General features: G+C 39.3%; 1 protein-coding gene and 1 long non-coding RNA gene across 3 annotated transcripts; both read right to left on the bottom strand.

Annotated features, from left to right (window-relative positions):
* Window positions 1–4,570: 4,570 nt before the first annotated feature.
* LOC119553872 (microfibril-associated glycoprotein 4-like) lies at window positions 4,571–5,502 on the bottom strand. The gene is made up of 2 exons (XM_037864529.1): window positions 4,796–5,502; window positions 4,571–4,727 (listed from the first exon to the last, which is right to left on the bottom strand). Exons 1-2 carry the CDS (start codon window positions 5,482–5,484, stop codon window positions 4,571–4,573), a joined length of 846 nt encoding a protein of 281 aa, XP_037720457.1. The 5' UTR covers window positions 5,485–5,502.
* Window positions 5,503–10,918: 5,416 nt separating this feature from the next.
* LOC119553376 lies at window positions 10,919–13,001 on the bottom strand. Of its 2 annotated transcripts, none has more exons than XR_005219765.1 (2): window positions 11,912–13,001; window positions 10,919–11,503 (listed from the first exon to the last, which is right to left on the bottom strand). It is a non-coding gene; the product is annotated as an uncharacterized LOC119553376 (long non-coding RNA). The 2 variants fall into 2 exon arrangements; XR_005219766.1 differs by having other exon boundaries at window positions 12,850–13,001.
* Between the last annotated feature and the right edge of the window lie 3,006 nt (window positions 13,002–16,007).

Here is a 16,007-nt window from a genome sequence, read left to right as displayed (position 1 = left end):
GAGCAGAACGCAGCCTCGTGTCAGCTTTGTAAAGGTCACGTGTGCAACGCTTTTGTCCGCCTTCTATTAGGTGTTTTTGTCGTTATCCTCGCTGTCAAGTGGTTAAGATTGGTCTTTACGTGGGTGATTCCAGTCATCAGGGCAGCTGTAGTATATATTGGGATTTATCAAACGAATGTCGGTAATTCTGTCATACAATTGCACTGTACTGCATATTTTCGTGAGGAAAGAATAAAGCCTTATCCATATTTTTCTGGTCCAAATAAAAATTCAGTAATGCTATCTCCTAAAGTGGAGATTTTTCACTTAACCAACGGAAATCCTTGCATCTGATGTCTGGTTCGTACACAAATATTTCAAAGGTGGTTAAAGACAAAATCTAAAATCCAACCAATTAAGATCCTTACATCTGGTGCCCAAAGTAGGTGGTAAATATTGGATACAGTACAAGTTTATTTTTGTTATCTCCACCTAAAAGGGAGTCCATACCGATGAACCAACGAAAATCGTTGCATCTGGTGCCAAGTACATGAGATTCCCGCAAAAACCTTTGCGAGGTGGTTAAAGCTCTACTTCTTTTACCACTTTGGGACCCAATCATATCCTGGCCATTTAAAGCCGGGCCAACGAAATTCCTTGCATCTGGTGTCCGCATAAATCGATTTCGCGGCTTTCCCAGGGAACAACCCCTGAGTTCCTTGGGTTTTGGAGCCCAGCAACCCCCGTCAAGGACCCTTTACCGTTGTCCGGGTGACAAAACTTTTTGGAGACTCTCCAATCTCTCTCAGTTCCTCACTGTCCACCTCTCCGAAATTGCATTTTCCGGCTGCTCTCACCGCGCATGAAGTCGGCCATTTTGAACTGATTTGCATATAGAAATCATGAGAGAGAAAATGCAACCCCCAAAATATGTGGGGCCACTGTGTAGACATTTTCCTATTGATTTTTCCTTCGTGTGGCGCCCACCTTGGCGCTGCCTTCTTTTCCACCCGGCCATAAATCCATGCCAAAAGACATTGCATTTCTATACTTTGATTTTTATGCAAATGGGAAACCGAAACGAGGCAGAAATTGTCTTCGAATTGCAGTTGTCTTTCGGCTCTCGACCACGTGCAAAACTGCAACCGTCAAAAGGAGCGCCTTGCTTTTGGCCCCCGACTTCAGATTCAGATTCAGCCATATAGCCATATAGCCTGGGCAAAAAAAAGAGAAAAAAGCTTGCTGAACTCGACTCACGATCACGAAGTACACAAAAGCCAAAGCTCCTGAAATTATCATGACCCCAGCATGGCAATTGGGTCAAGCAGCGCTTGGCGACATTTGTTCGCTGACACAACACGAGCACCGGGAGTGCAAAAAATCGGGGGAATATATATATAAAGTTATACACACTTAGGGGAGGGGGACTACGTGCATTTCTGACACGTGGCCCCAGGAATTCGAGGCAGCTGCTGGCTTGTTTCCGTTCCCCGTTGCGTTCAACTTTTACCTGCGCCCAGGTCACACTCAGCAAAATACATTTTTACTAAGCTTTAGATCGATTTTTTAATTAATCAAATGCTTCAAAAAGTCATATAATTTTTAGAGTCCAAAGATCCTTTAATAAAGTTTGCTTTATAAAATGATTTTGTTTCCCTTGATTAATTATAAGCAAATTTCTTTCAAAACTATATACCCTATTTTAAGAGGTGATTCCAAATGACTTAATTCAACTTTAAATTATGTAACACTATTCCTTCCAATAATACAACATATAGAGACCACCACAATTCAATCAAGAAAATAAAAAAAAGGGTTTTAAGTTCCTAGCTTTTGTATTCATTAAGAGAATATTTAAATTTAAATGAAGACAATTATACTATTCATTTAATTCACTTTAAAAAAGTTATCTAAACGTAAAATATCACAATTCCACTTAACATTTATAATGGCAACTAAACTAAAAAATTCATTTCAGAATGATCTATTAATTTGTGGGAATTATTATTTGAGACTTAGCATTACTTTTTCAAAGGTTTGTTTTGAGCTCCTTTGTTTCTTGCAGTGCACAGACTAATGAGGTCCGATCCCAGGCCTTGTTGACTCAGTGCACAAAGTCCCGGCCACGTGGCCGCCTTCGCGGAAAGTGGGCGTGTGCCGGGGACCCGATCAACCACCGTCGCTATAGACACCACCATCCTGCATGTCCTATCGCAGCCTTTTGCCTAATTGACGCACGTCCAGGTCGTGTGTCGCTTCAACTCGGCTATTCTATGCAAACTTAATTGACGCATTTGTTTGATTTGAACGGTCATGGGAGAGAACGCCTCCTTGTTTTTGTCCCAGAAAAGAGCGGTGCAATCAATTTGCTTGATTGGGTTAGCTCCCTTGAAGATTGTGCACAAATTGCCCAACAAAGTGGAGGAGGAGCGTCTATAATTTGCTCGAAGGCTACCGAAATTCAATTGTCCCGGCCTTTCGGTATACCTTATATATAAGGTCACGTAGCAGCCAGCGAGTAAATTATGCTGATGAAAATTCATCATTCTCTCTCTTAATGCGGAAAGACAAGAATTTTTAGAGAAAATCGGTCAGGTAAGATGCTCAAAAATGTTGGAAACTTTCTTTTTGCAAAGGAATATGCAATATAGATAAAATATAATAGTTTAGTATCTAAAAACTTCTCAAATTTTAATTGCTTAAATTTAATATTTTTATTTAACTTATTTCTTTGTTCCTAATTGAATTTTTATGGCAACATATCATTCAAGTTTTATAAGTAGTTGGCCTTTATTACTTTATTAGCTAAGCACTCAATCATATTTATAATATAAACATTTTTTATTTACACAAATATATATGGCTTATGAACGATCAATTAAAAAGACCATTAGATAGTATCCTAACAGTTTGCATAAGTGGTTATTGCTCGATTAACTTTTTAAATAGTTGATTTGGTAATATGTTGATTGAGAATTCTAAGGCAAGTCTTAAAAATGGCATTTAAATTAAGTGATCGTTTAAGTTTAATTAAGAATAACTTGAAAATTATTATATCTTACGTCAGCATAAGCATAATGTATTGAATGTATTTTCCGTGGACCCGTGTTCACACTTGCATGCAAAGTCGTTCGAGATGCATCTCATTCATGACCGATTTGGGCAATCCTAGTTTCCTGCTTCTGCCGGTGTCGCAATCCGCGGTCCGCAGGTGTCTAATCCAACTGGCTGGCCAAGATTTGTCACCTCCATTGTGCCAGACTTAGCGCTGCCGGCGTCGGCACGACGTTGCCCCCTATTGCCCCCAGACTCAAAGCCCCGACTGAGTGTTATCTTTATTTTCGAATCGAATAAATCATAACTTTGCACCTTCTGGCACGACAAACGGGTTGGCACACACCCCCAACACTCCACACACACTCGGCTTGAAGAGGAAGTGGACGACAAAATATATTTAAATTACAGATTTGTCCCATAGACGAAGTTTTCTGTGAAAAGGGAAAAATTTGTAAGGCTTGTTGACCTTTTTTTCAATATATATTAAAAAATAAAATATTATTATACTTGAAAGATAATGGTTGTAAAATAATTCTTAACACATTTAAAGCCTATTCACCTAACAAAAAAAGAGATATTCAAAATGCGAGTACTAAAGCTACACTTTTTATTTTATTTTTGACCATCATCTTATTTATTTTCAAAGTAATAATACAAATTTCACTTCCCCACCCTCCGTTAACCCAAATTAAATTTCAATTATGCGACAACCCGTAAAAGGCCGTCAAGTGGCTGACCGATTTCCGGCTGGGGCTAATTATAATTATGTAAAAAAAGAATGACAGACAGACAAGGAGTGGCTATTTTTAAAGCTCAGACATCAGACATCAAGTTGTTGTCTTGTTTTTGGTTTAATTGCAGCCCGATTTGTTTGCGGGCCGGCGCGGCAACCGAATGGGCCCACCAAAATGGCCAAAGCCCGACCAAACGCGCATTCAAATCAGGCCCAGCTGACACTGAAAAATACTATATACACAGGTATAGCCCCTAACGAATATAGCAGACCGATCGGTATGGTATCGACTACAAGGCACGCACATCGGACAACACAACATCGCTGGAACATTGTTGACATCCGGAGCTGCCCTGTCGCATGACAATTAGAAAAGGTTCGGCCGCAAAACGCCCCCGCATTTGGGGATTGGGTTTTGCGGCTCGGGAGACCAGTTAAGACATTCACCAGTATCTCGGACAATCCTCGATTACCAATCGCCACAGCCAATTGCCAGACAGTCTCAGCGGCGAATGAACCCTACCTTCGGCTCTAAAAGTCTATGCAAATCGATCGATAGCGAAAATGTTTTTACCACGGCCAACCGACAAGCGGATTACAGTGTCTCCCTAAAGTGTACTCACATGTGTCTCAAGCGAGATTTCCACAGCTCCATTTTTGGTGGGCTCGATCATATTGTAATGTAAACATATTTAAAAAACAGATTTACAAACATAGAGAATAATGTAAAACTGATATTACAAATTCCTTTTTTTATAATAACTATTTATTTATGAAATAGTTTAATAATCATATATAATATTATTTATTTTGTCCAAGCTGAGGCTTATTCTTAGATCTTATCTTCATTTCCGCGAACGTTAAAGAGATGGTGTAGTAATCGCTTTTCCAAGATGACCAAAATATACCATCTATATTGGGTGTGGTTCCGTTCTTGTAATATACTCCATTCAGAGAACTGTCATTATATAAAGAATGTCAAAGTATTACAGAAAAATGTTTCTAATTACTATAGCAGATTTATACCTCTTCGCACAATGGTAGAACCACCAGCCACCTAAACGAACTGCGCAATTTTCATCAGGATCAGTGTCATTATCCCTATCCAAAGTGGAGAACTTCATGGGAATGCTTCTCGTTAGTGAGTCTCCGGCGGTTCCTCTATATTCTCCCAAGGACTTCAGATAGTATGCTTCACTCTCGTTGCCAATTTTGAAGTCATCGTACAGAGCCCAGCCAGTAGATCCATTGACATCCCCGAGATTGATCAAAAGTTGGTACTGTTGTGAACTAGTCAAGTTGTGCAACTTCTCCAGACCGATGAAGAACTCCCCTCGACAGTTTCCAAACCCATTCTTGTACTCACTCCAGGTACGATTGAATAATAAGCTGCCGTCATATCGTTTTTGGATGGGGATCCATTGATCTTTATCTGGTGCTCCTTCGATGGGACAAGTGCTCCTCAAAAGCAGATCTGATAATTCCTTAATTTGCTTTTCTTTCTCTTCAATTAGCTTAACTTGGTCCTTGATCAGATCATCTTTACTAACCAGCAATTCCTTTTTGGTATCAGCCGAATTTGCTAATTGTTGATAATGATCGAAAACAGGCTTTACAGCACTAAGACAATAATCCAAACAGTTTTTCTCATCGACAATAGAGGAATCCACACTCAGGAAAAGCCACATAAAAATCACTAAAATTTCCGATTTCATTTTGTCGAAGATGTGACATTTATTACACTCAAATGTGAACTAAAATGATATTCTTTACTTATTCCTTTTATAAACATCTAGAGAACAATGAGTTCTCACTTTTGCATATATTTTTATGTAAATAAGTAATATACTGATACATGCCATGGCCGAGAGGTTTTGATTTTCTTTTTAATTTCGCCTGAATCATAATGAATTTCCAGCTTCTTATCGAGCAAAAAATATATAGCTTACAAAATAGGTTAATAATAACATAAACCGCAAAAAAACAGAATTATTCATATTTAATCTGTTTAGGTTAATTTAGGTTAAAAATATTAGAGTTGAATCTAAAAACTGGGTTTACTCATAAATGATAGATTAGGATTTAATTTTACCCCATTCTTGCTAATTTTAGCATCTTCCCCTTTTTATCGCAGCCCTTTTGGCAATTAAGCAACTGCACTTTGGCTGTTCAAATATTTGCCCACTCACAAGAACAACACACTTAAAATGTCCAGAAATTTGACAGTAACGCCCACCTACACAGCCGCCCCCCCCGCAAACAAGCAAAAACACACGCATTTAACAAGAGCGCCAAATTAAGCCATAAATTTAGACGCCTTGGACCACCAGCCAAGTGGCAAAGTGAGCTCACGGATGGAGGAGGCTATGGGGAACCGGGGAATCGGGGGATCGGAGCTATATGGCTATATATGCAGCCGAATCCAATGCAAAAACAGCAATGCAGGGAGCCAGGTCCAAGTTGTCTGCGGGCAAAACGCCTCTGCAAGTGGGTCTCTCCTTGGGATCGGATCTCGCATAACATCTGCAGCTGCGTCGGAGTTCGCAGCTCGAGTGGTCCTCTATAAGTCAACCTCCCCTGAGTCACCACCATCATCATCATCATCGCAGCCCACTCTCTCTCCCGCTCGTTTAATACAAAAATTCAAATTTAATTAGTCTTCAAGTGAAGAAGTAATATTTGTACAATCTGGTAAATTTCGCAGCTGCATCATCTGCATCCAAGGAAGTGGGAAGTGAAATTGTGGAATGGGAATGAAATTGGAATGGGAACGGGAATGAGAACGAGAATGGGTATGTGAGTCGCCAATGGAATGGGGACGACTACGGATGACGACTCCTTGACTGAATGCCTAGCGTTGTTGATATAAAACTGTTGAGCAGCAAGTGGGTTGAGCACTAAGAAGAAATGGTGAGCTTAAAAGTGTTATCTTGATTTTTTGAATTTTATTGGCTTTAATATGAATATCAAAAAGTAGTAAATTAATGGTCTCAGGTTAAACCGTGACATATTTTGAAATAGTTAGCTTGTTTTCTTTATTTCTTTGCCATTTAAATATACATTTTTCTCAGTGTCTAGCCACATGATTGGCCGTTTGTCCGACTGCAACTGCACACATCTGCATTCCAGACGAGTCAACGGCAAACGGCAGACACCGCCGCAGACTCAGATGCGGCCTGGAGACCATGGATGTAGATACTATAGCTGGATCCGAAGCCAGACCCATAGTCAAACCCAGACCATACCCATACCCATACCCAGACCATGTGGGATTATGACGCGCCGGCACTTAAGGAGGGGCGATGGCGATGGCGATGGCAGTGCCGCAGTCAATTGCAGTTTGTCTGCGGCCAAAGTCAAATGCAGCTGATGATGAGTTCTTCTGCGCGATTTGTGCAAGTTGGTGGCATCTCCACATCTCCACATCTCCGTTTCCACATATCCACATCTCCAGCCCCACTGGATTCTTGATTGGCTGCGAAGACGCCTCCGTTTGTCGTTTCCAGCAGTTCGCGACCCCGAACATCGCGTGTGACATTTGCTGCCCCTGCAATTGCAACTGCGACTGCATCTTGGATGCTGCTGCTGCACCACATTCATTAGCAGCCACTAAATGTTCGCTTCATCATTCCCCCGCCAGTCTGTCACAGCTGCTTTCCGGGTGCTGTGCTGGCTTACACGCAGAAAAAAACCCTGAGTTCATGGAGGTTAATCCAAAAAATCTTAGGTTATATTAATATTTTTGTAAACAAACACCTTGTAATTTCAGTGATTTGTTTTGAAAAATCGAAGAATTATTTCCAATTTAAACAATATTTAAAGGATTATACCTATGCTTTATAGAATCTACATTTATATATTAGTCGCCTTATTAACCACCCACCTATACCTTTTACATCTAACACCGTTGGTTTCAACGACTTGATTTTTTTATTTATCCACTTCTTAAATAATGTAAAATTTTTTATCAGGATTTTTCGAATTTTGCAATTTGGTATATTATTACCGGAGCAAACTCAGCTTATCCAAGGTATTTTATAAAAAATCAGCCAATTTGGGATCTTTAGAACCTTTATCTTTTTCCCCCGAGTGCACAACTCAAGTGTCCCCCTGTTAGAGTTGGATCCAATCCAAAGTTAGACCCGAAGCCAGAGAGTCACAGTGGATGGCACTGTCTACAAATTGCCATTGACGGAGTTTGTTGCAATCTTAAGTGAATTTATGTGGCAATCTGGTGGCGTCTCCGGCCTACAATTCCTTGCTCACTGCCTGCCACAGTCCATGATGACTTCAATTAATCAGCTTAATGCGCTGCAAATGTTCGGAGCCGAGATTGCAGGATGCGCGAGGATGCAGTTCTGGGATTAATCACGGGCGATAAACAGGATTTAAATTGGGGTTTTCGACTTCCAGGAACTCTAAGCCTAATTGAAAAAAATAATCTTTAGTTGCAGTTTTCAGAACTGTTAAACAGACTAGCTTAAGAGGCAGATAATTGCATATGTTTTAGGAATATTTTTTAATTTATTAGGGAACCTTTGTAAATCACCTGCTTGATTGGGTTGCCCTAAACCGAAAGTATGTATCTCTGATTATGAAAGTTCATGTCAGATTGTGAAAGGTGTAAGGCCTCCGACACCAGCTGCGGGAATTATATGACTTTATGGACTACTCACAGAGCGGCAACTGGCTGAAATAATTCGCCAAATACGCAGGCCGAGAAAACGAAAAAGCGAACATAGTATATATTTGAAATATCGGTCGAATGGCCATATAGAGTCGAGACAGCGCCGCCATATGCCGCTTTATATGGCGGTGGCAGGTCGGATCGGATCGAATCGTATCGCTGCGGATCGCTACGGATCGTGGCCAACTGTTCGCCCAGTGCTGACCATTTTGGCGTTGTTGTTTATTTTTCCTTTTTTCATTGCATTTCTGTTTTTTTTTTCCATTTCTGCGGCATCTACAGACATTGAAAACGCACTTGTCGTCGTTTTGGGCGTGTTTTATGCACTTGTCGCGGCTCGTTGCACTAAACAGTTGCCTCAACATGGCCAACGAGTTTGTTAAATGTCAATTTTGTGTCAAAACGCATTTTGAATGCCCGAAAATTGGCGTGGACCCGAAAATGTCGAACACAGTTTTAGAGACCCCGAAAATCACGCTGCCAGTTTAAATTTAAAGCTCATAACACCGCGGAAAGTGTCCCCAAGAGCACGCCCATTTCGAAGACCATGGCTGATCATAAAATATATGACACGTGGGTTATATCAAGAAGCCATAAACAACGCTAAATTATTGGGCAACACTTGGTGGGCTAAAACAAAAAAAATTTAAGAGTAAATAAAAATAATCATTGTCCTCAGGGGACTTGAGGAATACGCTTCTTAGCATTTGTTTACTTATTTTAAATGATTTCTAATTTTAATGTGAGGTAAATGTCTTGTGGAAAAGAATATATAATTTAGAAGATCTATATAAATAAGATCATAAATATTTTTATCATGTTTGAGTAATCATGATGATAATCATAATCATAAGAATAAACAATTTATTTATAGGACAAAGTCAAAAATGTATTAGTTTTACTTAAACAAACAATTCTTTTATACAGGGGAATTATATTTAATTATTTCCTGTAAAACAAAGGTTTTATTAATCTGTATTCCATAATTATTACTAAATATTCAACGGTCCCACTTAGGTGAGTGTATAAACAACAGTTGCCTGTCTGCCTCGAAATAGATGACAACACGCAATTTAACCCGTTGGCATCATTAGCAGCTCGTCGGGAAAAGCCCCCACCCACATGCCGCCCCCTTTGAAGGAACAGAATTAAGAAGAGTGACATGTGGGTACCATTCGGGCAACCCCGATCTTCCAGAAATAGCGTGATAATCGCGGCACGCTCATCTGCCTTCTTTCTGGATCTTGATTTCCACTTCCGATTTAACTGGAAATGCATAAAAATCTTCCCATTTTTTTTGGTGGCTGGGCCATGTGTGTGGTTTTCCGCCCCAGGCGTCCCCCTTTTTTCTGAAAATTTCCGCTGTCATGTGTGCCAAATGTGCAGCTGCAGAGGGGGAAAAAGATATAGAACCAATCGACTGGCTACCTTATGTTTGATTTCATAAATACACGATATTCTCTTCGAATCGGCGGCTGGGAAAAATATGGTAACATGTAACAGATGCGCGCCATATTGCGGCTACGGATCACGGACTGTTTTGGACTCCGGACAGCGGACTCCGGATAGCAGACTACGACTACGGTTTGGTTGGCCCACCATTGGCATTGTTTATGAACTGCATCCGCAGTCAATAAAACATATACATTTTGATACTTATTCGTATACAAACAGTATACAAGCCACGGGCCTTTGATCCATTTTTTTCTCTGACTGGAGTGGGGTTTCCCGTTTTATTGATTGAATTAGGTGGAAAATCATTCAATTCGGTAGCTTATAAATAACATATTTAAGTTCTTAATTATAGCTACCTCAAATGCATATGTCTTATATTATATTTACATATGTTTAATATTAATACCTGCCATAAATTTATATTTTAATATTTTACTTAGCATATTACTAAGTACCAAAGATATATTTAAAGATTATTGTAACTCAACGATTCCAGCCTCAAACTCCTGCCTTAAATCTCTGACCATTACCACTAATAGCTTTTAAACTGCCTGTGACCCTTGGGACTTCACGATCTGCATCTGATGCAAATCCCCGAGCATGCCAAATCGATCCACTGATGGGCAAAAGACTGCCAATCAAAGGTCTCTTGGTACCTGAGAATCCGATTCTCCGTTCTCCGATCTCAGATCCCTAAACTGTGAACCCGGCGCTTTAGGTTCAAAGAGAAAGACTCGGGATCAAAAGAACCAGCGAAGCGAACTTAACTTTTGACCACGACGAACTGAGGCAGGGCCAAATATATTTCGATGGTCAGGGCAAAACCTTTCGAACTTTAACTGAACTGAGAGAAATCTTTTATAGTGCTTGAAATATTCTTACATTTCTTGTACAACTATTCAGTGCTTTAGAAAATATTGTGAATAATAATAATTATATAATTAAAATTATAATATTTAAACTGTTTCTCTTTCACATAGTTATTTATCTATTAAAACACTTATAAATCAGTTTATTTAAAAATACATTTTAATCACAACTTAGTATTGAAAAATTATATATTTTAAATTTAATATGGTATTTTATTTTAAATCAACTTTTATAAACATTATTGGATTCCTATAAACTTCAGCGATTATTTCTCTCCGTGCTGTGATCCTTGGGTCGAAAAAATTGCGTGAAGCGGCGCATTATGTTTATGGCTTTTGTTTGCTCTGGAATTGTGGAGGCGTTTTAGGGGTCAGGGGGCGGAGGGCGGGGGGAGTGGCAGCTGTTTTGACCTTGTTGAAACATCAAAACCATATTATTGCCATGCCGACGTTGTTTTTGGCCGACTTGCGATCTTTAATTTTCGTCTTTGCCAGCTTGTGCTCCTCGGTTTTTGCTTTTGAAAAATTGCACAAGTTAAAATCCATTTCATTGCATTTACAGGGTTTCACTTGCCTCCATCGGCGGTTGCGGTCCGCTGCCATTCGATTTGTTGTTGCCGCTTTTCATGTTGTTGCTGCGTTGGGTTTCAGCGGCTGCATTGTGTAATTTATATGAGCCAGGCCAAAACGAAGGCGTTGGACAGGGCACTCCGAAAAAAATCGCTGGAAAATCGGTTAAGCCCCGAAAATTCTAAGATATTATAGCTACTATAACAAATTTCCAATATTTTAATGTTGGCAAAGAAATTACTTTATTGACGTATTATCTTTATTACAAAAATTATAATTATAACTTTAATACTTTGAATAAAGGAACTTTTAAAATATAAGGTTGAAAAGAGACTATTTAACTTTCTCTACAGCTAAGATACAATTTATATATAAATATAAATATATACATTTTTTTTTGTACATAAATACTTTTATGCAAAGAAATTGTTTCCCCTTAAGAATTTTTTTTCAATATTAACAGCAAATGAACATTAAAAGCATGTCAATTTACCTAAAACAACCTCTTCCACCGTTTTGAGCGAGAGTTTCTTTTCATGATTCTAAAGACAAAATGTATACCTTAATTAAATAACGCAATTAAAGTACATCCCATTAGGCACTTCTTTTTCTGCAAGTGTGCTGCACTGGCCATTTCTGCGGACGACTACGTGACCTCCAATTTGGGATCAGTTTCATGTGCGTTAAAGTGCACATGTTGGCCCGAGCTCCTCCCCGCGATTCGGTGTGGTCCGCCTTTGATGTAGAAAATATTACCGCCTTCTACAGTGGGACACCCGAGCCAAGAGAAAAAAACACAGCCAACCAAAGCGATCCGAACTGAAACGAGCCAAAACACACGAACACAGTGCCGCCCAAAAGTTTATTCATATGCTAATTCCGCTTAGCGTTAAGACACAAAAATATGGACAGTACGCCGCACTTGTCGCTTTTTCTTTGACTTGTGGCTTTTGCAGAGAGGTTTTCGGGGGTATGGGGTGCTATATAGTCAGAGGGTTACGACAAATATCCAATTAAAATTGCTCAACGCCGCGACAAATATTGACTTGCGGCTTTTCGGCTCTTTTATGTGGATGGCACTCCCTTCGACTTAAAAAGAGGGAAAAGTTGGAATGGGGCCTCGGTTGATCACTTTCATATGGAAATCGAATGACTGGCTGCCAACTGGGTGCCACCGTCCAGGGATTAAGATCTATAAATCTTTGGTTCTAGGAGGTGAAGAAATAACACTTGAATATTCATAATTTGCTTACAATAAAGGAAGGCCAACTTCTATTATTTTTAGAACTAATTTTCAGAAATATTACTTATATTTTAAAAATCTTACAGATTGTTGCAGATCATAAGAAACTTAACCATTTTTCACGCCCAATGTCAAATGTATATATTTTTTGATAATATTTAAAAATTAATTTCCCTCTGTATAATTATAAAATTCGTTTATAATGTCTAATAGTTTTTTCTTCAAAACTTATAATTTATATGGTTTTGGATATAACCTTCCTGTGGGTTATTCACGCAACGTTAATGATTCACAGCCCAAACAATCTCGATTTGCCATTGGTTTTTTCCCCCTTTTTTTACTTTTTGAACAATAAAGAAAACGAAGCTGAGAATGTCTATACGAGCGTACAACTCTTTCAACCGCCGCTCGGAGGTCCACTAATTAAGTGTGGAATGTTACAGCAATCAGCCTGGTCTATTCGGGCAGCGGGGTTACGCCGGCCCCACTTTTGCCCCTCGAAATCACTCGAGGTGGCCACAAATGGTCATTGAATGTGAGGGTCTTAATGAGGCCCCCAGCCGAAGAGGAAAATTATGTGAAAAAGAAACAAAAGCTGGCCGAGCTATCAACGCTCATGTGCGTGGACCCATGGTCCACGTTGCGGGTGCGTAGATCCAAAAAAAATATAATACAGGCAAGCTTGCCTAATGCCAACCGAAAAATAATTTTGGTTTTTTGCTTAGATTGTTCTTACCAACTATTTTACCATTATATATTTTTGAAAATGTATTTTTTTTCTTTCTTTTAGGATCAATTTGTTTGATAATACATTTTTGGTACATTGGTATAATTCATATCTTGGTTTGGTTTCACTACTAAACGAATTTCATTACTTTTCCATATCTTATATAGTGCTTATAATGAATAGGAAAGCTAATCTTAAAGCAGGAAACTTCAGTTATCGAGGAACCATTTTATATATTGACACCAAATCTTAATACAATTAAACAAAAATGGAAGAGGTTACGTCGTTCAATTTTGAGGGATAAATCATAAATCATTCCTGCAACAAATCAGCATCTAAATCTACAAAGAAATGTATAGAGTACCAGTAGATATATATGACCTTGTTTTCGGTTTTAAAAACCTGTCTTAGTCAAGCTTGACTGTATTATGGGGGCTATAGACTGGGCCCAGCTGAGTGTGATTATCGTGGCCATTGTTGCCCTCCGGTTTAATGTGATCTCATGTTGATTGATTGCGCACACCTGTGTGAAAGACGAACTGAATGCGTTCGTTTTTGTTTTACTTTTTCGTTGGGTTTGTGTCTCCCAAAAAACCGATCTGATGGATTGGCCTGGTAGAGAAAGCTTGGGGCTTCCAGCACGAAGCTTTCATCTCGGCCTTTGTGTTATGCAATTGTTAACACAAAAAAGGGGCTGAAATAATTATTAGGAGCCAAAGCCAAACAAAAGCGTAGCGTTTTTGCTCTTTTGCGCTTCGCTGACTTTTTGACGGACAGTTGCCGTAGTTGCTTTTTATTGTTATAGTATAGAGTAACTATCGCAACTGCCGGACATTGTGGAGCTGCATGGGTGGCTCTTTTTACCAGCGATCCCCATCCAAAGCCATTGTTGCTGCGCCCTGCAATTTGTATGAATTTCAAATTTCTTCAACATTGAATATGAAAAAACCTCGGTGAAAACGGCAGCGGCAGAAGCAACAGCAACAACAACCACAGCCGACGCAGTCGAGCAGTTTGAATGAATAATTTCCGCAGTCGTCGGTCGTCTTCCGCTGGGCCCCGTCTACAAAGATTCTGCCTGGCACTCAAAGAAATAAATCTTTGGAGAATAACTGCACATTAAATGTATCATACAGTTATACAGAATTTAAAGTACATTTTGAAATTCTAATTAGGTATTATATTATATCAAATCATACTGAAATCCAAGTGCTAGCATTTTTACATGTTTTGGTCTGTCAAAAGAATAATATTATAAAAATCATTTTATCTATGTATGTATTTGAAGTTGTAATTATAATAGTTGGTATTATAATCCTGTCTTAATATTGAAGAACAATACTTCAAATATTGTGCGAAACATTTTATACCATTATTTTAAATAATTGTAAAATAAATAAATAATTTGTAAAAATGTACTTCACGAAAATTAAATGACATGATCAAGAAAATGTAGAAATTGCATTAGGCATTTACAAAAGATGGTAAAGGTCATAAGCTTCACTTCGAAAAATGGCTCAAAATCTTTCTGGAAAAATGTAGATGGTATAAGATTTTTTCCCAAGTGCACGGCTGCGGCTGTTTATCGTTGTTGGGTTCTCTGCGCCAAATGAAAATGAACACGTGCGTCCGGTTGCTGCGGCTCAGCTGCTGCTGTTGAAAATAAATACAAGTATGTGGATATTGTGCCGCATTTATGTGGACCCTGTGGCAGCTCAGCAAAGGCAGCAGAGGCAGAAGCTCTGAGACCATCCAACAAATTTCACTTTATTGATGAGCACTGCACTTGAATTACGGGGGCCACCTAAGCAAACACAGGCGATTGGCCACGCTCGGCCGCACAACGAGGCGTATGCGCGATTTGGCATTAACATTAGCATGGGCAACAGCTGTTCAATCCGAGCTAGAGATCGCAAAACTTGCACCACCTGGATTTCAGCCCCACTGCAGTTCGCCTTGTGCGTTCAAATCCACAATTTAAATGCTAAGTGGGCAAAAATGCGTGGAGATGACATTCAAATTGCACTGAGGCAAAACGAAAGCGGTTCAGCGGCTTAAAACTGTGGAATTTCGATCCCCCAAACTATATTTTTACCATACTTTCTGTACTAATTTAAGATGTCAGGGTAAAACCTTTAAAAATATCTACCTGACAGTTCTTTAAACCAATCCCAACACATGCATGTGGAGATATTCAGAAACGACGTTCACCCAACTGTGCAATTTCAGCTCTATAGAGTTTCCTATATGTAGTAACAACATCATTTCATTCATTGTCTGGCGGACAACAATAAAAACATCGTACACTTGGCCGCAATGATAAAACCCCGACATCTGTAGGAAGTGGCTATTGCATGTATCACACATAAATGAGTGTGCTGGCTTTGGATGGGGATACGAGTGTACTGTGTATCCAATGTACATATGTGTATCCAATACCCCTCCCCAAAGGCCCCATGTCGACTGCTCAGCGGAGCTTATCTCGAGCGAAATGACCCCAAAAATGCGATGGCAAAACAGCAACAAGGAGTGAATTCGTCACGGACTCAACCCTGAATTTAATGGTTCACAGATTGCCATTTGTCATGGTCAAATTATCTGCTTATTAAATGTCAGTAAACTTTTAAGTAATGACAGCTTAAATGGTAAGTTCCAATTTTATTTTGTTTAAAAAACCAAAACAATCA

The sequence above is a fragment of the Drosophila subpulchrella genome, chromosome 3L (genome assembly GCF_014743375.2).
Source record: "Drosophila subpulchrella strain 33 F10 #4 breed RU33 chromosome 3L, RU_Dsub_v1.1 Primary Assembly, whole genome shotgun sequence".
Taxonomy (NCBI): Eukaryota; Metazoa; Arthropoda; class Insecta; order Diptera; family Drosophilidae; genus Drosophila; species Drosophila subpulchrella.
This window is presented reverse-complemented; position numbering and strand designations above follow the sequence as displayed.